The sequence below is a fragment of the Alexandromys fortis genome, unplaced genomic scaffold, assembly GCF_014885135.2.
Source record: "Alexandromys fortis isolate MF-2015 unplaced genomic scaffold, M_Fortis_MF-2015_v1.1 scaffold_402, whole genome shotgun sequence".
NCBI classification, from domain to species: domain Eukaryota; kingdom Metazoa; phylum Chordata; class Mammalia; order Rodentia; family Cricetidae; genus Alexandromys; species Alexandromys fortis.
Window position 1 is genome coordinate 338,846 of NW_026068275.1, and position 25,369 is coordinate 364,214.

The window sequence follows — 25,369 nt, forward strand, 5'->3', positions numbered from 1 at the left end:
AGATGTTGACATCCAGGAGTAGGAAAACAAATGCTTCCTTAACAGTAGAATAAGCCTCCAGGAAAGAGTTATTTTGGCCAAGTGAAGGCTAAAGATGAGGCTGCGCCTTCTTCAGGAGCTGTGGGAGACTGGAGGCTGGACAGTACTGAGTAGATAAGTTATTCTGTGTATATGGAGAGTACATTTGTTATTACTAAAAATAAATTTAAATAAAATTTTTATTATTTTGAGAATTTCATACAATGTGCTTTGTTCCTATTCATCTCCCAAATAATTTTTTTAATAATATTTATTTATTTATTTATTTGTTATGTATACAATATTCTGTCTGTGTGCATGCCTGCAGCCAGAAGAGGGCACCAGACCTCTTTACAGATGGTTGTGAGCCACCATGTGGTTGCCGGGAATTGAACTCAGGACCTTTGGAAGAGCAGGCAATGCTCTTAACCACTGAGCCATCTCTCCAGCCCTCCCAAATAATTTTTGATTAGCATATACAGTATTGGATATCATGATGATAGAACACATTTGATATAGCTTCAGTCTTTGTAATTTTTTGAGACGTATTAAAGCCACAAATAAGGTCTATCATGGTAATCGTTACAGGTTTATTTCCTACTGCTTAGTTTGGGGGTGGAATCAGTTTTCTATAAACGTTGGTTAGCTGATCACGTTTTAAGGTCCTTAGCCTTACTTTGTGTGTGTATATGTGGTTGCTAATGCACATGGGTGAAGAGGCCAGATATTGAGTGTTGGTTATCTTCAATTGCTTGTCACATTGGCTGGCCTCGAACTCAGAGACTTGCCAGCCCCTGTCTCCTGAGTGCTGGGACTAAAGGTGTGCATCACCACTGCGTGGCCTTCGCCTTCTATTTTGAGCCAGAGCCTCTCTCTAAATCTAGAGCTTACTGATTCAGCTAGACTGGCTGACTAGTGACCTCCTGTGATGGTATCACAGGTCCACAGCGCCAGCTTTTTTTAAGGGTTCTGGAGATCTGAACTCAGGTCTTCATCCTCGTGCAGCAGGAACTTTACCAGCTGACCCATGTCTCCTGCCCTTACCCGGTATTTCAGTGCCAGGCAGAAGCCCAAAGTGAAGAAGTGCACCCACGAGCTGGGCAGTGGTAGTGCACGCCTTTAATCCTAGCAGTTGGGAGGCAGAGGCAGGCAGATCTCTGTGAGTTCCAAGACAGTCAGGACTATTGCACAGAGAAACCCTGTCTTGAAAAACCAAAAAACCCAAGAAAACAAACAAACAAAAATCCCCCCCCCCAAAAAAAAACCCACCAAAACCTAAAAAATAAGTACATCCACTGGGAATGGTTTTCTTTTTCTTTTTTTGAGTAATCCTCCATGTCCTAGAAAACTTGCTCTGTAGACCAGGGTAGCCTTGAACGCACAGAGATCCACCTGCCTCTGAGTACTGAGATTAAAGGTGTGCTCCACCACTGCCCAGCCCCACTGAGTTTTGGCAAAGCCTATACTGAAACTGAGTATTTTACCGTTAGTAAAACTAGACTCTACATTTTAAGAGTGTCCCTTTCTGGGGTGTGAAGAGCTGACTGGAGTAGAGAGTCTTTGTTTTTTTTTTTTCAAGATAGGGTATTACTACTGTATGTAACTCTGGCTGTCCTGGAACTGGCTATGCAGATCAGGCTGGCCTCAAACTCAGAGATTCACCTGCTTCGGCTTCCTGAGAGATGGGATTAAAGCAGTGTTCTCAACCTTCTTAATACTGTGAACCTTTAATACAGTTTCTCATGTTGTGGAAAACCCCAACCATAAAATTATTTTATAACTACTTCATAACTAATTTTGCTACTGTTATGAATCAATATAAATATCTGATATGCAGGATATGTGATATGTGATCCCCAAAGGGGTTGCGACCCACACGTTGAGAACTACTGGATTAAAGGCATGCACCACCACACCTATCGATCCCTGCTTGTATTTTTATTGGAAGATCCAACTCTGTCCTCAGGCTTGCATATCATGCGCTTTGGCCACTGAGCCTTGTTCCTAACCCAGTGACTCTTATAAAGCTATTTACTTACGTGTGAAATACCTTAAGACTTAAAAAAACTTAAAGAGTTAAATCAATTTTAATAGAAAAGAAGTTATTGAAAATACAGTAACTTTTCATATCACAGTAGAATACTCTGGTAAACCAAATAGTCATAATTTAGGCATCTCAGTTATAAAACTATACCTTTAAAAATATATGTACAATTTCCAGTGGGACAACATTTCTGTAATGAGATTGCACTTGCACAGCGAACACTGCTATCCCTGAGCGCACCACCTCCGATGTCTCCCCCCTCCCATCTCCAGGAGCGCAGAGGACTGCTGGGGCCCACCTCTTCCTGGAGGTGTACTGACCCACATGGAGAGCACCTGATTCTGCACTTCAGTCTTCCAGCACAGCACTCAAATACTCAGCCACTTTCTCTCTGTTGCTCTCTGCTGAGAGCCTGAGTCTTTCAAGAGGATCAAACTTGAGGACATAACCCAGGACGTTACCCGAGACTCACTTCCCCAGCACCTGGCACGTAGGAGACAGTCGAATGCTTGCAGGGCGAACAGGAGCCAGTCCTTACGTGTCCAGGGAGTGTGGCTAGTGAGCCATAGAGAATTATGGCATCAGAGTAGAATTATTTGAAACTCTAGGAATCAGCAGCTTCTACACAGAAAGTGACGCTGGTGCCATCTTACTGATCAGTTTGTTGAGAGCTCGAACTTTTTCTTCCAAGACGCAGTTTTTCCTCTCAGCACCTCGCTGCTTCTCTTCTGTGAGCTGAACAGCTTTCATGAGGTGGGCGTTTTCCACATACAGTTCCTTGAGCAGCAGATCAGATCTGGTGTTCTTCTCCAACTAGATAGGGGAGAAAGTCACACTTTTCTGTGAACTGCTGCAGGCTGCTAGCCCAGCCTGGCCCTCGTCCCCGGCTCCAGTCCTATCCTTTGTGTTCTTGATCTCTGACACACATACTGGATACAATGACAGTTTCTGCTCCCTGATATAAGGGAGGAAAGTGAGAATCTGCAGAACTATGCGGAGAAAACTTAAGACAAGGTTATGGCCATCTTTGCACGAAATAAAAAACCCCGCTATTCAGTGCAGATTGGAGTCTTCAATTCTCCAGAAAACTTGGTTCATGTCTATGTGCTCTGCCTTGGTGATGCCACACAGGACACACCGAATCACTACAGCCACCATGGTAACCAGGTGTGTGAGTCCGTTGCTATTATGTACAGGGAGACTGGACAGACATCAGTGATGGAAACAGGCAGCTCCAGGCAGTGGCCCTTGCTGAGTCATTGTTTAAGACACACAGACACAGACACGTGAGCCACACGGACGACACGGACAGCACCAGTTCCGTGGCAGAGCACATTAACAATGGAGGCAGACAAACAAAGGGGCAAAGGAGCCAGAGCAGTGTGTGCCACTGTAAGGGGATGAATGGGGTATGGCCTCTCTAAGGACAGAGAGAATAGAGTCAAAAACCTAGAGCTGGGCACGAGCTCTGCAAGCAGAGCAGAGGATACACACAAAGGCCCTGTGGCTGGCGGGTGCCTGGGAGACTTGGAGTAGAAGTGAGAACAGGCTAGCTTGCCCCCACTTACTCTTGAGTGAGTGGCAGCTTTCAGACTGCCCAGATGTGGACGGCTCCATGTTAAAAAGCAACAGCCTTGACGGGAATGAATGTTTGGAATCTAAGTGGCAAGAAGAGGATGGTTGTAGGCCGGGCGGTGGTGGCGCACGCCTTTAATCCCAACACTCGGGAGGCAGAGGCAGGCGGATCTCTGTGAGTTTGAGGCCAGCCTGGTCTAGAAGAGCTAGTTCCANAAAAAAAAAAAAAAAAAAAAAAAAAAGCTATGGAGAAACCCTGTCTCGAAAATCAAAACAAACAAAAAAGAGGATGGCTGTGCCCTGTATACTCAAGCAGAGAATTCATCTGTGGCACACCAGAGGTACTAACTGAAATGGTGTCACCAGTTTATATACGCCAAATCAAGCCAGAAACACCAGGCACGTCAGCTCATCAGCCACATCACCAGGGAGAGGTAGAGCAGGACTAGCGTGTGGCAGGCACACTTCTAGTCACGAGGTCCCTCAGGAAAACCGCCACAGTGAAGGACTTCTGCCTCTTTCCCAGGTTCCAGTGCATGTGTAGGTTTCTTGCATGTGACACTTAGCTACCCCAAGCTGACCCGACACAGTTGCAGTGTCCAGCTCTGCACCTGGACTCTGTGAAGGATCTTCCGTGTACCTTTATCAGCCCCATTTTCAACTGCGGGTCACCCCCTGAACACTGCACACTCTGACCTGTTCTTTCATCCCGTGGCCTACATGACTAGATTACTGTGAAATGCGATGTGTGGTATGATGGTTAATATTAGTAAGACTGGAATCAAAGAACCTAGGCTTGCCAGTGGGCAGTTACCATGGGAAACCAGAAGTACTTGTCTAACTGTAGCCTAGCCAAGGACACAGATATAGCAGCTTGTGAATTATGATTAATCCAATCAGTTCTGACACTGTAGAAAGACACAAACAAGCCCATATGCTGGACATGTGACATTCATGACAAGGAGGCAGAAGGGCTCAGAATTATGTAACGGGGAGCAATTCCATCAGCAGAACTTTGAGTCTGGGTGTGTCTGTTGATGTGTGCATATAATCATGGGGGCCAGAGGTTGAAGTCTGGGGTCTTCTTCAATTGCTTTTTAAGGATTTTTTGTCGTTGTTGTTGATTTTTATTGAATTCTATATTTTTCTGTTCCCCTCCCTGCCTCTTCCCTACCCTTCAACCCTCCCCTAAGGTCCCCATGCTCCAAATTTACTCAGGAGATCTTGTCTTTTTCTACTTCCCATGTAGATAAGATCCATGTATGTCTCTCTTAGTGTCTGCATTGTTGTCTAGGTTCTCTGGGATTGTGATTTGTAGGCTGTTTTTCTTTGCTTTATGTTTAAAAACCACTTATGAGTAAGTACATGTGATAATTGTCTTTCTGGGTCTGGGTTACCTCGCTCAAAATAATGTTTTCTAGCTCCATCCATTTGCCTGCAAATTTCAAGATGTCATTATTTTTTCTCCTGGATTACTAAAGAAAAACTATGCACTTTCTGCCTGAATGAACCCTTCATGGACCTCCAGGTTCTAGAAGCAAAGCCTTGTTGATCCATGGGGAGGGGCGTCCATGGAGGAAGGGCTAGAGGCGGTACTCACCTGTTCTCGAAGCTCCTCCACCTTCTCCTGTAGCAGCCACTCCACATTGCGCAGCCGAGCCTCGACATCCTCCACCTGGTCCTCCTTGGCCTTCAGTTGCTGCTTGTATTCTTCCTGCACAGAAGTTACACACCAGTGTTGTACTCAAACAGTGCTTCTGTTTTGTTTTTGTTTTTGTTTTTGTTTTTTTGAAAAATTGTACAGAGTGTTGCACCTACATGTATGCCTGCATGCCAGAAGAGGGCACCAGATCTCATTATAGGTGGTTATGAGCCATTGTGTGGTTGCTGGGAATTAAACGCAGGATCTCTGGAAGAGCAGCCAGCATTCTCAAGCTCTGATCATCTCTTGAGCCCCCTGGGTTGTTTTTTTTTAAGTGAAAAATGACTAAATGCACAAATCTGAACATGATGGATGATGGGCTATCTGTGCAGATATCAGCAACATCCCCACAGGCTACAGTAACCACCTCGGTCGCTAGTTCAGGGAGACACTGTAGACTACACTGCCATAAGTGACCAGTACCAAATGAGCTTCCATAATGCCGTCACTCTTCACCTGTGATGACCGACTATGACGGTGTGACCTGAAGACACACTGGGTTTGGGAAGACCTGTGGACCCTGGCTGGAGGGGTCTCTGGGTTGGTTGGCTTCCTAGACTTCAACTAAGACCCTGGTCTACCGTCAGCACCTATTACATGTTCCTTGCTGTTCCAGCGTCCTTGTCTTTAATGCCCTTTCCCAAGCAGCCAGCCTGAAGTGCCGGCATACCTTACTCACCTGCAGTGCGTTTAGCCATCTCCCAGCCTCCTCCTCAAGGTTGAGCTGGTGCTGTAGCTCGGCTACGTGAGCTCCAGGAACCAAGTGACCCATCTGCTCCTGCAGGCACTGGACAATCCGGCCATGCTGGGACTGTGCAGCCTCCAGCATTAGCTGGACACTCTGCAGCTAGGAGGACAAGTGTTGGCATGACTGATGACTGCAGAGTCATTGCCGGACACAGTCAAAGTGTTGGTGTTATATTCTCTGTGAGGGTCACCCCAGAGAGGTGACCTGTGTTGAAGGACCTGCCTGTGTGTATGGCAGTCCTCAGGGACTCAGAGCCAAGTTCTCGCTAGCCACAGTGTTTCCATGCAAAGCGGTAGGGAAAGATTGTGTCTAGAACCTCAGGGCAACAGCTTGCTGCTGGATCAGGTTCTGTTCCATTCACAGCCTACTTCACGTGACCAGAGTGAGGCATAAGCTATTGTGAGCCCACCTGGTTTCCTTACACGGCAGAGGGAATTTTCAGTTCTGAGACTTGGCTATGGCTCAGGTCCTGGAGTGTGATTAATACACAAGGCATTGAGGACTTTGGGGACAGAAATGGAATCTGTCCCCAAAAGAACTGCATCTTAAGGTCCTAAACCCGGGGGACCAGAGCCACAGAACTCAGCATGGCTATGAGCAGTCTCTGCTATTAAACAATGCATAATTTGGCCAACTCCTTCAAACAAAGGGAAGACTGAAGCACAAGTTCAAGGAGTTTGATGCTTGTCAAAACACAGAACATCCTCAACAGAGCAAAAGAACTGGCTGCCGCAGTCTGTTTACCTCCGAGACCCCAGAGACAAGAGTGGGCAGACTAGTTCCATCAAAGATCCTGTTCAATCTCTAATCTGTCCTTGTTACCACGAAATGGAGATGCCTCTGAGCCTGCTGAGTTCCTGGTCAGCTGTGGAGCACCTGGCTGGCCCAGTAACATCCTTGGGCTGGATGAGTCATGGCAACTGTCAGCCTACTGCTGATACTACTCATAGCATAGGACCGGACCAAGTGCTTCCGGTCACCTCACCTACCCACCTGGCCTTGACTCTCTTTGAGGCTTTCTGTCATCTCTGCATGTGACAGTCGTAAGCCCTGGCATTCCTCAGTTACACGTTCAAGTTCAACTTCAAGGTTTTGAATTTGGACACCCTGTTTATAAAAAGAACAACAACAACAAAACCATTTTCATAATTATAAGCAGAGCCTGAAAGAAACCAGAAACACAGAAACCAGAAAGTTATAGACAAGAAAAAAACTGCAGATTTTTAATCTCCCATGACCCTGAGAGGCTGAGGCCCACACCTCATTTCTTTACTCTCTTCTATTCAAGCGCACCTCTACTGTGAGCTCGTAACAAAGTACACAGCGTCCTGCAGTGCTGTCCTCCTTATGGAACCTGGATCGTTCCCAAACACTGCTATTCGAGGACTTGGCATCTAAAGGCTGCACCATCATTTACTCATTCAGCTACTGATGATGCTCAAAACTAATTCTGGTCCTGTTTTCTATTATAAATAGGACATCAATAAAAACACTTCCAGCTAAATCCATAATGCTTTTAGGTACACTCTTCACAAGCAAAATTATAAAGCCAACATACAGGGGTACTCTCAGGCTCTTGCTATTTATTCTACTCTGAGAAAGCCAGAGAACCCCAACATTTGCTCCCTGCCACCAGCAGTAACACAGTTTGTTCCCCTTTCTACATCCTGGTGACTACCAAAGCTGCTCAGGTGGACCCATTTCTCCAGGGTTTGTCCTTTTCTTCACTCCTGGGGTACCCTCCTTCCTCCTTGGCCTCCACCACCCAGAAAGCCCTCCTTCCAACCACTTCCAAGGTACAGCCTGGCCCCTGACCTGCTGCTCCTCCCGGCACCCAGCCTCCTCCAGCTTCTGCATCAACAGCTCGATGGCAACGCGATTTTCCTCCTTCTGGGTATGGAGGGCAGACGTGTCCCCTTCCAGCTGAAGGATCCTGCAGTTGAGCTGTGACAATTCATCCTTGTACTTCTGAGTCTACAGCAAAAAGAGTTAAAACATATATATATTGATATATATATATATATATATTAATGCTTTTAAACAGCAGCTCAGTTCAGATCATTCTAGAGTTTCCCAACCAGGGGTGACTTTTCTCCCTATGGGCTTCTGGCAGCTCCTGGAGACATTCTGAGTTGTCAAAGAAGCTGGGCAAGTGGGCAGAGGCCATACTTGTACACAGAAGGCAGGGATGGTCCAGCCTCAGCGGCCAGGAGATGAGAACTAGTAACCCTACTCTGTTCTGTAAGAGGAGACGACCCAGGCCACCAGAGACCATTATGTGCTACAGCCACCAAACTACCCTTCTGATGTCTTCTAGTCTTTATCATTCTTCTGGTCTGCAAGTCAAACTGGTAACATAGGACCAAACAGCACGGCACCCTGAAGAAGCAGCTAACAAATACAGTCTAGGGACAGCCTGTGAGATAACAGTCTCTTCCAAAAGCCAGTGTAATGGGGTCAGTGGAGCTGATATGTCACTACAGAAGACTGTATTTCCATTGCTGTCCCTAGCAGTGGCCTCTGAGTCCTTGTCTGCCCTGTGACTGAACACGTGCCCAGCGAGGGAGCCACCCTGTGCTTCCATCAGTATCCATGGGATTCATGGGAAGAAGTGTCCACCTGATCCTCCCAGAACCTGGCCCCAAGGAGAAGCACCATGCCCACAGACACGCGCAGTGAGAGCGCTATTGATCACCTCAGCTATCCAGTCTTCTCAGCTACATCTCTGATGGTGCTGATCTAGGTACATCCCCAGAGATGTGTGTCCGGCTCATTTATAATCCCTTCACCCTGCAGACAAGACAGTGTGACTGACTTATGCCCCATATGTCAGCTGCTTATGTGTGATGTTTGGATCACTGAAGCATATGAGCTAGTTCAGTTAACTCTTCAGCAATATTAAATTAATTAGTAAAAGATGCACTTGTTGTGGGGACACCTGCTGGAGTATTTAAGAGCACAGTGTCAAGATACGGCTCGGAAGAACACACACAGGAAACAGAGAGTGCAATAGTGAGAAACTGCAGCTGCACAGAGTCCCTCACACTCACCAGGGAATGGTGATGGGTGACAAAAAGACAACCCCAAAGGCCACACCTGGTATAGTTCCACTTACATTACACTTTGAAATGACATTTCTGGAGAGAAGATTGGGGTTGCCAGGTGGGAAAGTTGGCGTGGCAACTAAATGGTAACAGGTATCCCTAATAGAAACACCAATCACAGGTCTGTGAAGAACATAGGAGTCTACGCAGTTGATACAATTATATAGGAGCCAATGCATAAGCAACCAATGAGGGCAAGTATAAAAACTGGAGGATCTAAATAGGCTAAAAGAGTCTATCGGTATCGTACCTTGGCTGTGACTTTAAGGGCTGAGGCATGTCCTCCCCAAAATTCAAATCCTGAAATCCTAACCACAGCACCCCAGAATGTTGACTAGACTTGGAGAAAAGCACTTTAAAGATGAACGGAGGTGACACTGGAGTCCTCGTGAGAGGAAGTGAGGACACAGGTACTCATGGGGAAACTACCATGCAGAGACTGAAGGGGACGGGATGGCACGCATGACTGCTAACAGTGAGGATAGCTGCCAACCTAGGGAGGGGCCTGATGAGGAGAGCTGGGGTCGGCTGCAACTGGATCTTGTAGGGAAAAAATTCTCTACTCCCCATTCATCAGAGAAATTACTTCAAAACACTAAGAAAGGGAGGTGACATCACTCATGCTGGTTAGTACCCAACCTGTGTGCCAAGCTCTTCCAGGTCAAAGCAGGCCTGTTCCTTGTCTCTCTTTAAAACCTCAATCTCCTCCCTGTTGAAGAAGCAGATTAAAAACATCACTCCACAGCCTGGGCTCAGCCCTGCCTCCAGTTCTGACTCACTGACTTGCAGTAGGTAAAGGCTGGACAAGAGCACGGTGGGCCATCGCCAGGCTGTGCTAGGCCCTGCTCCCCTCCAAACACTGGCAGCCCCAGCCCCTCCTCAAGTGCCATGTGGGCTATTTCTGCAGGGCTAACACACGCTTGTCCTGAGCTGTGGGTGGGATGCCAGGCAAGCGGCAGCTTGTACAGATTACAGTAGTCTAGGCTCTGCTGACCCATAGACGGCAGCTGGAGTCCCCAAGCCGTCTCATTGTCTCACAGTCCCCCACCGTCCTCCCCTCCTAAGCTCACTCGGGAGTACCATCAGGCTGCAGCACACAGGTATGGGAACTATGAGCCCACCTTACCTCTGTGTTTCATTTCTGCTCTCTGAAGTTTCTAGTTCCAGTTGAATCCTCCCCAGGTCACTTTTCAACACCAAGTTTTCTTCAGAAAGCCTCTGAAACTCAGCCCTGTGGTCAAAGTTGAGGAAGCCAGTGAGACCTGGAAGGGGCAAGCTGGACACAGGCTTGCAGCCAGCGCATGGGAGTGCTGAACACTGCAGGCTGCATCCTCTCTGGAGGAGACCAGCACGAGGCCTCCTGTCTCCAGGGAGCAAGCGCTGGTGTGTACTCCCCGAGGGCCAGGTCCTTTGAGCCACACCCACACCTCCTCCACGCACTCAGCACCCAGACCCTGCAGACACCTAGAGGTGGTGAAGAGCCAAGTCCCACGTGGTGTATGCCTTCTTCAGAGAGGCCATGCTCCAAGGGCACCAAACCGAACAAAAACTTGGAAGTTGAACTGAAGCTGTGAGCAAGTAGTGTGCCTCATAAAGCTGGGCTGGCCCAGGGCGCATGTCTGTACCAGCAGCACGGCCAGCAGGGCAGAGAAGCCATGCTGTGGGCACCCGCACAGCTGGAAGTCCAGAAGCTGGGGCACAGAAGGAAGCCCAGGCCGTCTCAGGTATCTCACTTTGTCCCACTTCTCTGCAAGGCAATACAGCCAAAAGCAGTCTTCACTGAGGCTCTCAAGATTCCTTGAGGTTAACGTCAAGTAAATATGAACACACACAGATTAACAGGCATGTGCAAAGGCTACCAGGAACGGCAGCAGAAACAAGGTGACCCATAATTGGATCCCCCAGGAACCTCAGACACTAGAAATATCAGAAGTCAGGGTACTCAAGACAATACTCTACATCTGCTTAGTAGGCAAAGGTGTGGAGAAACCCCTATAGACATCTGCAGGAAGTAAAGAGCCCTTTGGGTACAATGTGGTCAGCCTGGAGGGTGTCAGGCTTCTAGCCCGTCAAAATGTCTGGGATTTGTTTTTTTTTTTTCTTTACATATTTAAGGGAGAAACACATATCAATGCTATTTATTTATTTATTTATTTATTTATTTATTTATTTATTTATTTTGAGATAGGATTTCTCTGTGTAGCCCAGGCCGTCCTGGAACTCACTCTGTAGACCAGGCTGGCTTCGAACTCAGAGATCCACCTGTCTTTGCCTCCCAAGTGCTGGAATTAAAGGCATGCGCTACCATCATCTAGCTTCAATTTTATTAAGAGAACTTTTTACTATCTAGGCTGGCACCCCTCTCCCTCTCTTCCCCATCTCTCGCTCCTCCTATAACTCTGCATAGGAGAATGTCAGCAAATAAAAGCAACAAATGGGGCTAGAGAGACGACTCAGGGCCTCCTCAGTGCCACCAGCCCAGAGCCCCTCAGATGACCTCCAGCCTGTCTCTAGAGCAGTGCGCTGAAGTGAGGCTGATGAGGCTAGAGGGGAACATATTGTCCACCCTCACGACTCCGGCTCCCCGACCATGAATTCACAGGGGCTGGGCTCTAGTAGCAGGTTCCTTTCATTTCCACAAAGCAAATTTCTTGGGTGGAGCAGGCTGGTTCTGCAGCTGAACCCAGCTTCCTTTCCCTTCGGTGTCCTTTTTCTGACCACTTTTCTCTGCTCAGCAGGTTTTCTCAGCTCTCACAGGACAACTAATATGCTCAGAGTGTACATTAATGCTCTCGACAAGGCTCTTGCCCATAACTCGCGTGTTTACAGCAGTGCCAGCAGCATGCTAGGTAACATTTGCAGACTGACTCTTCCTGCCCAACCATGCTAACACCTATGGGGTATTCCTTTTTGAACAGTACCTTTGATATCTACAGTATTGTCCTTCTCATGGATTCTTATATATGTGGCCAAAGGAACAACTCCGGGTTTTTTAAAGGCCTAGATAACATATATTGGTGCCTTTCCTCTTCCCACTGGGTTTTTATTTTAATGAATTCTTGGAAGATAATGTTTCCTGCTGAAAGGAAGCCATGTCTACTTTCTTAAGTTGTTTATACAGTGACATTTGCATGTCTAAAATTCTGATCTATCTATCTATCTATCTATCTACCTACCTACCTACCTACCTATGCTGGTGCTGGGTATAGAACACAGGGCCTCACACATGCTAAGTACATGCTATGTCACTGCGCCATACCTAAACCCCACATTTTCCCCAGAATGAAAGCAGCTGCAAGCTACTCCCCAGTGAGCAGGAGTTCACCTTTTATTGAAAATGGTTGCATCATTCATATGTGACCACACACAATCCTGGAACACACCCATGTGCCTACTGTGTGTCACTGTGAGCCTGGGCTTCCTGTAATGACCAGTCTCTACAGGGGCAGATACCTCCTCAGTGTGCTGAATGAGGGTTGGTAGGAGTAAAGAGAAACATATATGGTCCACCATCATGTGCCTGCAAACATCTCTTCCACTACCAGAGAAGGAGCCAACCATGGCCTGTAGCTTATGCAAGCCTTCCCAGGATCCTGGCATCTGTGACGGAATTGGTACCCATCTACATCTCTCAGCCTCTTTCCTATGGATGGTATCCCAATGACATGGGCTACAGCAGTATTTCCAGCCCTGTAGCAATGAGACACCCAGATCCCTGATAGTGCTGAAGCCGCCCAAAGCACTACAGCCCAGAGGCCCATTCCACAGAAGCCTCAGTGGCTGCTGCCCACCAACCAACACAGCAGCCTGTTGATTCACTTTCATCCCAGAGCCTGGCGCAGAGGCATGCTGCAGCCCCAAACTTAGAGGGATGAGGGTTCACAGAAGACCCACAACTTACACGAAACCTCCGAAACTCTTATGAGGTGAGGACACTTAGAGTCAGCCAGGAAGGCCTACCCTTCCTCTCTTGGCCCATGCTGACACCAGGGATCAGAAGAGCCAGGAGAGAGAAGTGGGCTTGTGACTCCCGCAAAAATAAGAGGAATCACAGCCACATTGGCAACCAAGATCTAGAAACTGGGGGAAACTGTACAGTGTTCACTAGGGACAACTCTGAGGGTTTGTGTGTATTTTATGACCAGGAGTGACAAACCTGTAATTCTCTCTGGAATCCGCATCCCTTTCAAGAGCCCGAACAACGTCTTCCAGCTGCAGAAGCTTGGTCTTCACATCATTCATCTCACTCTCTGACATCACTGATGTCACCCTGGCCTCCGTTTCCCCCAGGGTGGCAAGGTGTTTGAACTTGGCCTCATGTGAATCTGGGAGCTCAGAGCAGGGCAGTGAGGGCCTGGAAGCTTCTTCGGTGAAATGGAGCCAAGTCTGTTGGACACGCTCAGCATCCCCAGTTGGCCCCTTTGAAACCTGTCCCTGAACCCAAACAGGGGCTGGCTTCCTGTCCAGAACAGTTGGGTCCAACCTTGGCTCCAACATCTGGAGCTGAGTAGGTAAGAACAGCTTCTGATCCTGGCCTGTTAAGGCCCTGGCAGGAGGCTCTAGCTCTTTTGGAACAGCTCCCTCCTCAGAACTGAGTGGACCTTGATGGTTGTCTCTGACACCCAGGCTCTCCGGGGATCTTCTGGACACTAGGGCAGGGTTTGGGCTTGGCATGGCAACTACACCACAAGGCTGGCCAGGAAGTTCACTCCCCTTAGCTCTCCCTTGGCCAGGCCATTCTTCTGCTGGTGCTCCTGTCCGTCCATCAGGGCTGACATCTGGCCGAGCTGGTGGCTGCTGCCTGCTGTCTGGACCCAGGGACATGGATCTGGGTGTCCTCTCCTGCTGGTCACTCACCACAGTGGTTCCGTTCTTCAGGAGAGCACGCAGTGCATCTGCCTCCTGCACAAGTCCCTCCACTTGATCCCTATAGGTTTGTTCCAGCTTCTCCTTCTCCAGGGTGAATGACCTGCAGATGCGCGCCTGCTCCTCGCTCATCACAGCCTGCAGCTTTAACTGCTGCCTCCGACAGTGGGCCAGGACCTCCTGTTCCCGCTCCTCCCTCCAGCCCTTCTCCAGGGCAAGCTGAGCAGCCAGGTCCTTCACTCGCTGCAGATGTGCCTGCAGCAGCTGGTCCTTCTCACACTGATGCTGCAGGGACAGACTCTCGCAGCAGGCCGCGTGCTGGGCTTCCAGCCACGACAGCTTCTGATTCAGCTCTTCTTCTGCCTCTCTCCTGCAGAAACACAGCCATGCACTTCAGGTTCTGCCAGCTGACTCCTAGGCCTTTCCACTCATACAAGAAAAAGTCACTGGAACTCCTGCTCTAAGTGCCTAACTAGCCCCTCCCTCCTCTCTGCAGACTATTTTGTGTCAGGATTCCCAGTTCCTTCCCTGGAGTCCTTTGTGGAGTCTACAGTCACAGAATCGTTCACCATGTCAGACAGCTCAAAGATAATGGGGTTACTATTAGGTAGAATTAAAATTCTTGTCCTTGGCCACACTGCAAGTGCTTAGTCAACCATGGCTGGAGGCCTTGCACCAAATGCTACTGGGCAGAGCTGGTCCCAGGGGTTAGTGAGACAGAAAAAACTGACCCCCACTCAAAAATCTCCTTGAAAACCCTATAAGCAGTTTGGCCTGGGGTTTCCTCAGCCTAGAGAGAGTGGGGAGGATGTGGGAGTGAGGTAAGGGCTAGACAGAAATGCCCAGCTTGGTGAGGCATGCTGTGGACCCTGGCAGGGGACATAAGTACAGTTGGACTAGCTGTGGACTAGCTGGTACCACGGACAAGGTACCAGGTGCCCAGCTGCACAGCTCCCCAGGAAGGAGAAGCCTGGGACATCCTGCATGCTGCAAGAAAGACGGCTCCCATGCCCCAGCCTTTAGGTACTATACCAGGCCCCAAAGCAGCTCGTGTTGAAGAGATAGCTTAGGATTTGGGGGAGTATGTGACTTGAAGATGCTTCTGCCCGTCAGAGTGTCACAGTCAGTGCCCACAGATCTCCAGCAGCCCTGAGGGTCTCTGCTGCTATCATCCCCAAAGGGAGGGAGAAGGGCTCTGATTCTCTCCCCTTCACACCCTATGTTTTCTGGCTACTCTCAATTCTGTCCTACCGAGGAACATGCCCACTTCAATCAGAACTGACGCCACGACAGGCTGAGCTGCAGCTGTCAACATATGACAGGAATGCGTCCCTTCGTCATCAACATCTGGATCCAACAAGATGACACCAACTGAACCATCTGCTCAGTCTAGCCAGTGGGAGGCTCTGGCTCCCAACATGAGGGTGGCCAGGCCAGAAGGTAGGAAGGGCCATTTTTTGTGGGGTAACAACCTACACTAGCTTTGTGTCCCCAGTAACTAAGTACTGACTCTACCAAGTTGGCCTCAGGGAAGAGAGGGCAGGTGACATTTCTCAGGTAACGGACACAATGTAACCCACCACATTCAGGTTTCCCAAGTGACCCTTTCTTTCCAGCTACAAATATTTTAGCTTTCCAAGACTTTTCTCGATAATCCAAATCAACTGTCTATTTAGAGTGGCTTCTGGATTTTTCTTCCTCTACTGCTGTGATGGCTAATATTGTCAACTTTGTTACATTTGGAGTCAACTAAAACCCAAGCTGCTGGGTACATGTGTGAGCAATTATCTTGATTGGATCATTTGAAGTGAGAAGGCCTACCCAAAATCTGGGCCACATCTGGTTGTAGCCCAAATAGAAGGACATGGAAGAAGGAAGCTTTGCTTTTTGCCTGCTTGCCCTCACTCTCACTGGCAAAGTCATCTACCCTGTTGCTGAGGCGTTCATTCACTGGTATTAGAACCTACTTCAAAAAAAAAAAAAAAAAAAAAGAACCTACTTCTTCAGATTCCACCAGAGACCAGTTGAGACATTCAGTCTTATGGACTGAACAACTACTGGCCTTTCCTTTGAGAGAAAGCCATTGAACTAGCCAGTCCACTGCCTATAAGCCAATCTAATAAATACACTTCTAATATGTCTGTCTGTCTGTCTGTCTGTCTCTCTCTGTTTTTTTCTCTTCTATCAGTTTACCTGGACTAATACACCTACTCTTTAATGTCCTCAATATTTAGTGATGAGGAATACATTAACTTGCTATCAGACAAGTGAAGAGGAGGAGGAAAGAACAGAGTCTAGGCACAACCCAGCAAACTGCTCCATGACCCAAGGTGGCCTGGAAGTGAAATTCTTAGTTAGAAAAGTGTTCTCTGGGCCCTTGAGGAAAGGAAACTTCCCTGCCACTAGGCAATGGATCCTGGCCCATGTACATAAGCCTATGGTTAAGTTTTGGTTCTTGGCAAGTATCCCTGAACAAAACCCATCCCAAACCTTATCTGTTGCAGCTGGTCCTGGTGTCGCAGGTGCATCTCCACTTCTAGTCGCTGGGCCAGAGTACACAGTGCCTGTGCACAGCAGTGGGCCAGCCCAGCTGATGCGGGCTCAGGGCTCCGTGCTGCATCTTGCAACTGCTCCTTCAGGCCCAGGATGACCTCCTGAGACTTGGCATACAGGGCCTCTAGATCTGCCTTCTGGCCCTCCAGCACGCTGACCTCAAGCTGGAACGCCTGCTCCAACTCCTTTTTATCTTTCTCAAAGTTTCTCTTCATGACCTCAATTTCCTTCTCATAGTAATTTACCTAAAGAAAGATGAGCAGTGCTAATTAGGAAGTCCTAGCGGCGTAACACATAAACAAGAAGATAACAAGCAGGACGCTCAAAAGAGCTGATGGCCCAGACCTGACCAGGTCCCAGGATGGAGAAAAGGGGGATGGCAGGATAGGGATGTTACCAAGGTGTGCAGTGTGCCTATGTCACCCCTTCACAGAAACCCTGTGCTAGGTTTAGGGGGTGAGCTCGGAAGGCTTGGGACCAAGACTGGCCAAGCGCCTGGCAAGTACCATGAGTCTAGAGCATATGACAACTAAGGAGCCTTCACAAGACCAGCAGGGCGGCACTCCACATCCTGGAAGCCCTAGGGATACAGAGGCTAAGCCATGTCAGAAGCTCCCAGCATATCTACCAGGGAACACGAGGATACTATAGTAGGACAGAATGGCCTGCCCTGATAAGCAGTCTGAGGAGCTGGACACATGGCTTTGCAGCCTGAGGTCCCAAATCCCCTCACCTTGGTCTCCAGCTGCATCCTGAGCTCCTGGTAATGTTCCTTCATCTGCTCCACCATTATCTCTGTCTCCAAACTCATCGGAGCAGAGTCACCCACGAACAGATTGCCTGCAAAGAAGACACTCTATGACATCATGTCTAGGATACCTACAGCGCCTTCTTGAGCCTTTCATCGGACTTCTAGATGGCAGCTCCCCAACCTGGAACATGTGACCGCAGGTTGGCAAGACGGTCGTCTCTCTGCCCGCCACCAGCACTGTATAAAGAACACGGGGTTGGTAGTAAGGGTCACTCTGCCCTGCGGGTGCAATGTGATTGAAGACTCTGGGACGGAAGAGTCACACTGTTCTGCAAATTGATACTACAAAGAACTCAGAGGTTCAAGCCTTTCTCAAAAAATATATATCTATATTTTATGTGTTTGGCATATATGCCTGGGCACCATGTGTGTACGGCGCCCATGGAGGCCACAGATCGATGTCTGATGCTCTGGAACTGGAGTTACAGATGATTTTGTGGGCTACATGTGGTTGCTGGGAACTGAACCCAGGTCCTCTACAACATGTGCTTAACCTCTAAACTAGCTCCCCAGCAGGGTTCGAGTCCCCACCATATCACTGGTTACTAAGAGAGAACCAGGAGGCTCCTGCAACTCTCAGAAAGATCCTTGTCAGACGGCGGATTCACTGCATTTAAAGTCTGGCTCCAGATGATGCCAGGAGCACAGAGGAAACGAGAAGACAAGGCAGAATGGTGAGAGCTTCACAATCTCCCTACTGTGTAAAGCTTCATGACTGAGCCTCCACACTCTTGAACATGTTCTAACGCATGGGCTCACATATCCAGTCTCTGTCCCAGGGATTCTGGCAGCCACTCATGTCCCACATAGGTAAAGTCCCTACTATGCTCCTCTTGAAGGGTAGATGGTCTTTTCCTGCTCTCCAACATAAACAGCTGTAGGGTCCGAGGAGACTCAGGAGCTCTCAAAGGCTGAAGAACAATGCTGAGGGGCGTGGATTGCCACAAAGTAACTAGGTAGGGGTGGTGAGGGCTGCTGGATTTCCTGGGCAGCAGAGGGATGGGGCCATGAGTGTCACATGATGCTGCTGAAGAAAGCAGAGCTGGAGTGACTTGCACTGATGACAACAGCCTGGGACAGCCGGTGGGAGGGTAGAGACTAACCCAGTACCCCGTCCTCCACAAGGGCTGTGACATCTCCACAAACCCCCCACCTTGGTTTCTAGAAAAGACCAAGAACACTTCAACATGGCCCTTGTCTTAACCCACTGCCCAATAGCCAAAGAGCCTCTAGTGTGGTTTCAACAAGACCCAGCAGCCAGGACCTTGCTATATGACATTCCATGCCAGTGCCCTTCCCTGTCTAGCCCTGTCACACCTGTGATCTCATAGGACCCCCTGTGGAAACAGGCCCCAAGGGCAAACCTGTATCCTCCAGGGTTAGGTAATTAACGTTTGTGATTTCTACAAATGTAACAAAATCTTCCATCCTCCTCTCCTTATCTCAGACCTCTAGGCTGCCAAATTAATGTGCAGCCTTGTGGTCATGTCCAAGAGATTCACCCTCAAATTACCCTCAGGACTGAGTTCCTACCTGCTGGGCCACGTCCAGGGAGCCGACTTCTATGGGTGCCTGGGGTCCCTGAGGGGCTCTGTCGACTCCTGGGAAGCCGCACCCTCAGGCCTTCTAGCTCCGTTTGCAACTCATCATTGCGGTCCTGTAGGTCCTGTGTAGGCAGAGCCAGACACCTCCTCCAGCTGCTGCAGTCACTCAGCCTTGAGAGGCCAAAGCTAAGACTAGCCCCATCTGCAGTCAGTGTCCACTACAGGCTAGACATATGTACGGTGTAGATGGGGGTTCTCTAATGAATTACAACCTTATGTAAAGATTTAAGTGCCCATTCCTTGAGCGCCCATTTTACTTATCCTTGGTCACTTGGCAGTGTTGTCTATGAAGGGTTTGCCTATGAAGGTGATTCTAGAATCACCAGTGTTATTTCCAAGACTATGCAAAATTTTAGCTGGGTGGTGGTGGTGCACACCTTTAATCCCAACACTTGGGAGGCAGAGGTAGGTGGATCTCTGAGCTCTAGGCCAGCCTGGTCTATAAGCCTAGTTCCAGGACAGGCTCCAAAGCTAGAGAAACCCTGTCTCAAAAAAACAAAAAAAACAAACAAAAAAAACAACAACAAAAAACCACAAAACAAAACCTATGCAAAATTCTACTAATTTAATAGTCACGACACTGGGCAGCAGCTACTGACTTACTCTCCTTGATGCCTATGATATAAAGGAGCAAACAGGCCTGTGGGCTCTAATGATTTTGTTGTTTGTTTTTGAGACAGGTCTTGCAACATTTCCCAGGCTGCCTTGTATTTGTTTTCTTGTGGGTTTTGGAAGGTACTGTTTTTTGGAGACAAAGTCTCAGGTAGCCCAAGTGAACTTCCAACTGGCTATGGAGTCAAAGATGAATGACCCTGAACTCTCAATACTGCTGCCTCCACCTCCCAAGCCCTGGAATTATAAGCAAGCATGTGCTTGGCTTAAGACTGACCTTTAGCTCCTGGGTACAAGCAATTCTCCTGCATCAGCTCCTGCATTCACTGAGATAGCACACTACTATATATTCTAGTTTCAGGGGCAGGAGTTTTTAATCACACATATGTCTCTCTTCGTAAATAATGTTTCTGGTAAGTTTTATATAAATTAATTTTTTGGTAAATTAAGCTTAACCAAAGGCTGCCTAAAAGAGTTGTGACAGATCACTTTATAAATCAAAAGTATTTTCAGTATCATTAGTAATGAACTATGTCAATTCTAATTCTTCTTTCTGTTCTCACACTGAAAACTTCTTTAAGATTCGTCCTGGGAGTACAGTCAGGGACACCTTCTGTCCTGGGATTTGACTAGTCACTGGGATATCTGCTGCACAACTAAACAATGGCCTGAATAAGAAGTTCTTGCTGGAAAAGATGCTCCTGCTGTCACTTGTGGGTCACCCTGCACCTGTAGACCAAGGAGGGGAGAGAGGTTAAGGCCTCACATGGCCTCCAGGGTCAGAGCCGGGGAGTTTTTGAGAACCCATAATGCTGGCCCTGTGGAGCTGGTCCTCCCTTCCTGTTACTGCTACAGGGAAGGCTACAGGGGCAGGACTCAGGGACGCTCAAGATGCCCAAGCCGACTCCGAAAGGCACGCACCCTGCACTTGAGCTCATATTCTTTCAGGACGGCTGTGAACTGCTCTTCTTGGGCCAGGAGCTCCATGCTCTGAGGCTCGAGCTGAAAGTGAGAAACATGTACACATCAGCATATCAGGGTCCCTGGGAAGACAGGCACAGATGCCCTGACTATCACCCACCACCCACAGGCACTTCTCTGAAAACCTGGAATAGCAAAAAGGCTCACCTTGTCCTTCAGCACGAACTGGATGTCACTCTGCAGGCGCAGGACCAGCTTCTCCGAATCTGAAAGCTTTTCCACCACTTCTATGATTTCCTTCTGTAACCGGCTATTTTCCTAGGAGACGGGGGTGGGGTGAGGTGGACAGGGTTCAGGACACAGAGGAAGACAATGACAAATGTCCACGTCACTTCTCTGTTTGCTGGAGGCTGTTCCTGGCAGCATTTCTCAGAAGGAACCCGAGAAAGGCAGGGGGCATGTGGGTGTGTGCTGCCGCTGCATCAAGCAGGCAGAGTGTGCTGTTGGAACCCACAACGTCCTTTGGCACACACAACAACTCCAAGGTGATTGCTTCCCCACTGGTTCCCCTTTTCCTTGACCCCACTCCCATGTTCGGAAAGTTCATGAGTGACAAAAGAACGGCCTGGTAATGCACCATTTTTGAGCTGCTTTTTAAAACAATGGGTTTGAAGTTGTGTCACTATGGCTCAGAGGTCAGGCACAACGGGGTGTGTGTGTGTGTGTGTGTGTGTCTGGAGACAAGGGCTGTGCTGGGAAGATAGCGGCATCACACTAGGATGATGTCAGTTATGTCCAGATACTCCTACCCAACGGGCAGGGACTGCAGGATGCAGGGTGGGAGGGGGAGAGACCACAGAGGTCCTTAGGCATCGGGGCAGGAGAAGAAGCTGGGTGCAGAACAGCAAGAAGGCTCACAAGTCAGTGCTTCTGGAGTTTGGCTGTCTAAACAGCTCAGACAGCTTTTGAGACACAAGGCAAGGTAGGTACAAGGCATCAACATTCACCAAAACCCTGAAAGCTGTGTCTGCTTGAGACTGTGAGCCCGGGCCAAGGGGCAGTGTCTAGGGGTGTCCCCAGACCCTAGGGACGCAGCCACGCTGGCTGCGGAAACTGACTCACTCTGATTTTGAGGAGTTCATATGACTTAGAACAGAGGAGGATGAAGCAAAGCCAAAGCCTCTTACCCTGAGTGAGAACATGGCATCACGCTGCTCTGCTGTGGCGGTTTGAATGGGTATGGCCCCTACAGACTCACGTGTGTGAATGTGTGAGCCATAGGGAGTAGCACTACTAGGAGGTGTGGTCTTGCTAGAGGAAGTGTGTCACTGTGGCGGTGGTCTCATATATGCTCAACCACACCCAGTGAGACAGTTCACTTCCTGTCACCTGTAGATCAAGATGTAGAACTCTCGGCTCCTTCTCTAGCACCGTGTCTGCCTGCACGCTGCCTTGTTTCCTGCCATGATGACAATGGACTAAACCACTGAGTGTATGCAGGCCCCAATAAAACGTTTTTCTTTATAAGAGTTGCTGTGGTCATGGTGTCTCTTCACAGCAATAGAAGCCCTAAGACATCACAGTTTACACCAGGGATGCACCCCACCTACCTTCAGGGCCAAGGTCAGTTTCTCCCGCAGACTGGTTTCTTCAGTCTGGAGGCGGCCCACATCCTGCTCCAGCGCAGCTCTCTGCCTGCGAGCTTGCTCCCAGAACAGCTCCCGCTCCATCTCTACCTCCGACCGCAGGAGGCTCAGCCTTCCCCTGTACTCTTGCTCTAGGTGCCTAGGACACAGCACAAAACACACAGTCCCGCTTGGAAGTGTAACTCTGCCTTCCTGGGCACCTGTCCTCGGAACTGCCCCTCTGTGGAACCCTGTCAATCTACTCAGAAGATGACCTGCGGATGCTACAGACAGGCGCATTGGTGGGCTGGCGGAGGTGACACCCAGTCAAGGGGACTTGAGGGGAGGTGGTGCACACATGACAAATATCCAAAATCAGTTTGCTTTCAAAACCAATTCGGAACACAATGTTTAAAGAGGAGACTCTTCAGTGAGTACCACTAACTCAGGGCTGGTAAATGGCTGATGTGTGACCCTGAGGGGATGGTTCTTGGAGGGAGAACTGTTCCCCACACCCATAGCATGAAAGGATCTGGTGAGGAAGCATTAACTCCCAGTGTCACACACAAGGAGCAGCTAGCAGCAAGCCCTGCACACACTCTGGACCCAAAACTTGGGAGCAGTGTAAAAGTATGTCAACCCATTGGACATATCAAGGGAGAGAGAATGAAACTCAAGTGACTGCACCGGCCTGTCTTAGCCAACTGCCAGTGTTTTTCTACGTAAGTACTCTAACTCTGAAACATACCCAAAGCCCTTTCTCCTCTCTAACAACAGTTTTGCTCTGAAAACACAGACTTCATGAGCAGTTCTGAGAAAACACAGAAGTGACGGGAGGTCCTTAGAGTAGCAAATGCCAACACGGTGAAGATAAGTGGTAGCCTGGACCAGGGCACTGCGGGAAGGCTGGGAAGCCCATAGTCATCAACCGCTCACAAGAGCGGAAACGTAAGAAGCCATTTCTTATGGCAACACCATCCTGTGATAAACCAAAGTGGCCTAGCCAAGGGGAAGATGTGCCTGAACCAGAAGGTCAAGTGCACGAACTCCACCATTTAGTGGGTCTTATACACACCCTCCTAAGATGAGGCCACAGCTCAGGTGTGCCTGGAAACACTTAAAAGTACACACCTCACTTCTAGCTTCGCTGAAATTACCACCGTCCTATCAAGGCACTGGCGCTGGGAGTGAGCATGCAGCACTGCTCACTCACCCACTCACATCCATACATCCACATGCCTCTTCTCAGGTCTGCACAGAGCTAACAGTCTCACACAAGTTTATCCACACCCATATATCTCTCCACAACCTGGCACATAAACACTCGTTCTCAAACACAGCTGCCGTCGAGGCGCACATCCGTAACTCCATTATGTCATCTTGCACACAACCCTCCTCACACATCTGGCCTTCCCCAGACCAGAGAGAGGAGGGGCCCATGTGGACACAGCAGCCCTGTCATACCAGAGCTGGCCAGTGTGGGGCAGCACTGGCTACAGGAAGGGAGGCAGGGCTGTTCTACATAGCGGCAGCTCTATGGGAGCTCTAGGGCACAGGCCATGGGGGAAGGGGAGTGCATGAGACCTCACGCTCTGGGAGGCCTATAATACACCCCGCCTGACCAACTGTGCAGACTGCACTCCTTGACACTCCTCAGACCTAAGGTTCTTATACTCCCTAAAGAAATAAGCTATCTTTGAGATGCAGCAGGACTAGCCAGGCACGTTGGCCCAGGCTACTGCTTATAACCACAGCTACTCAGGAGACTGAGACAAAGATTCCAAGTGGGAGGTCAGCTTGAGGAGCTTAGTAAGACTGTCTTAAAATGACACAGATTTCATTTCATTATACAAATATAAACTATATAAATAAAATATAAATTATATAAATAAAAATGTATGTGTAAATAGCTTGAATGTAGTTCTGTAGTACAATACTGGCTTAGTATGCATGAGACCCAGGAAGAAGGGAGAGGGGAACGGTGTAAGACCTGGACAGGGAACACTTGGGTTTCAATTGCATACACCCGTGAGTAATTGTGAGCAAGTTATGAGATTGTCTGACTCTCCATTTCCCTGCCTGAAATGGGATTGAGATGGGTGTTGGAGGTTAGGTTAGGCAGCGTTGACACAGACAACATCACAACAGCCTGAAACCTCACCTCCTTCCTTAACCTCTGGCTTTGGGCTGCCCTACAAAAGTGCCAGGACACCTCGGGTGAAGGAAGTAATGGGCTTGTGGTTTAAATCTCGCATTTAGCAGAATACGATCAAACTGATAGGAGGGAGGGGCTGGTGCAGTAGCGTGGAGATCATCCTGAAGAGCCTGTGGCACCCGAAACCCACTGTCCTCAGCTACACAAGGTGTTGTCTAGGCTGCTGTGGCTCCAATCTGACCCTATGTTGTTCATCTCTTGTCCCTGAGGCCATGCTGGCCTAATAGGCCCCTGGCCAGGTGGACTCAGGTGCCAAAGCTACATACAAGGTAAATAAAGGAGGGCGAAAATCCCCGTGGAATCCCCGGAACTCCCATCAAGCCTGTGTGGGAGGCTTCAGAAGACACGACTCCACATTCCCAGCTGTCAGGACTGCTGTGAAGAAGCACGGCCTTCAGATGCCGCAGTACACACTGCAGGACACACAGACTCCTCAGCAGGTGGACGCCCATTCAGCACCAAGCGCCTTCCCTTTTCCTCCCCTCATGCAGTGCAGGCCACATTGATACAAGCAGCGCACTCAATGAACACATACATTGGACTGGCCCCACCAGTCCAAGAGCTGAGTGAGGGATTTAGGCACAGCAGGATTGGGACTCTGGCCTTGGGCAGGTCTCTCTAGCAGAGTGCCAATCAAAGATGGAGAAGAGGGAAAAGCAACCAGCACTCTCTGGCCCACATCCTGACACAGAGCTGAGTGATTAAGAGCATCAGGCATTCAAGCACGTAGCTGAAGCTGGCCAGGAAGCCTAAGACTCCCACAGTGGAGCTGGGGATGCTCCTTCCATACTGTAGCCCTAGAAGTCTTCATGCCAGAGTTTTCTCCAATATCTGGTTAATAAACCCAAGAGGTAACTTTGTGTTTTTCTTTTAGGCCCACCCGGCCGCCTCTCTCGCTGACCCCTATGGATCAGTGCAGGTGCTGTTCTTCCAAATGACTCACCGTCTTGAAATACAGGCACGAGTTAAGG

At 48.9% G+C, this 25,369-nt stretch overlaps 1 protein-coding gene across 2 annotated transcripts in view; it reads right to left on the minus strand.

Moving 5' to 3' along the window:
• Positions 1-2,086: 2,086 nt before the first annotated feature.
• The window catches only part of Ninl (ninein like), a 57,756-nt gene continuing 34,473 nt past the window's right edge, over positions 2,087-25,369 (minus strand). The window contains exons 11-24 of one of the 2 annotated variants that reach the window (XM_050132073.1): positions 22,169-22,343; positions 20,766-20,876; positions 20,559-20,639; positions 18,955-19,087; positions 17,344-17,450; positions 16,548-16,855; positions 13,348-14,427; positions 10,318-10,422; positions 9,831-9,900; positions 7,903-8,061; positions 7,081-7,194; positions 6,019-6,186; positions 5,238-5,351; positions 2,087-2,875 (exon numbers count right to left, since the gene is read on the minus strand). In XM_050132073.1, the coding sequence (XP_049988030.1) occupies positions 2,684-2,875; positions 5,238-5,351; positions 6,019-6,186; positions 7,081-7,194; positions 7,903-8,061; positions 9,831-9,900; positions 10,318-10,422; positions 13,348-14,427; positions 16,548-16,855; positions 17,344-17,450; positions 18,955-19,087; positions 20,559-20,639; positions 20,766-20,876; positions 22,169-22,343 (2,917 nt within the window). In that variant the 3' untranslated portion in view covers positions 2,087-2,683. The remainder of the gene's footprint in view (positions 2,876-5,237; positions 5,352-6,018; positions 6,187-7,080; positions 7,195-7,902; positions 8,062-9,830; positions 9,901-10,317; positions 10,423-13,347; positions 14,428-16,547; positions 16,856-17,343; positions 17,451-18,954; positions 19,088-20,558; positions 20,640-20,765; positions 20,877-22,168; positions 22,344-25,369) is intronic. The other variant, XM_050132074.1, reaches the window with a different exon arrangement.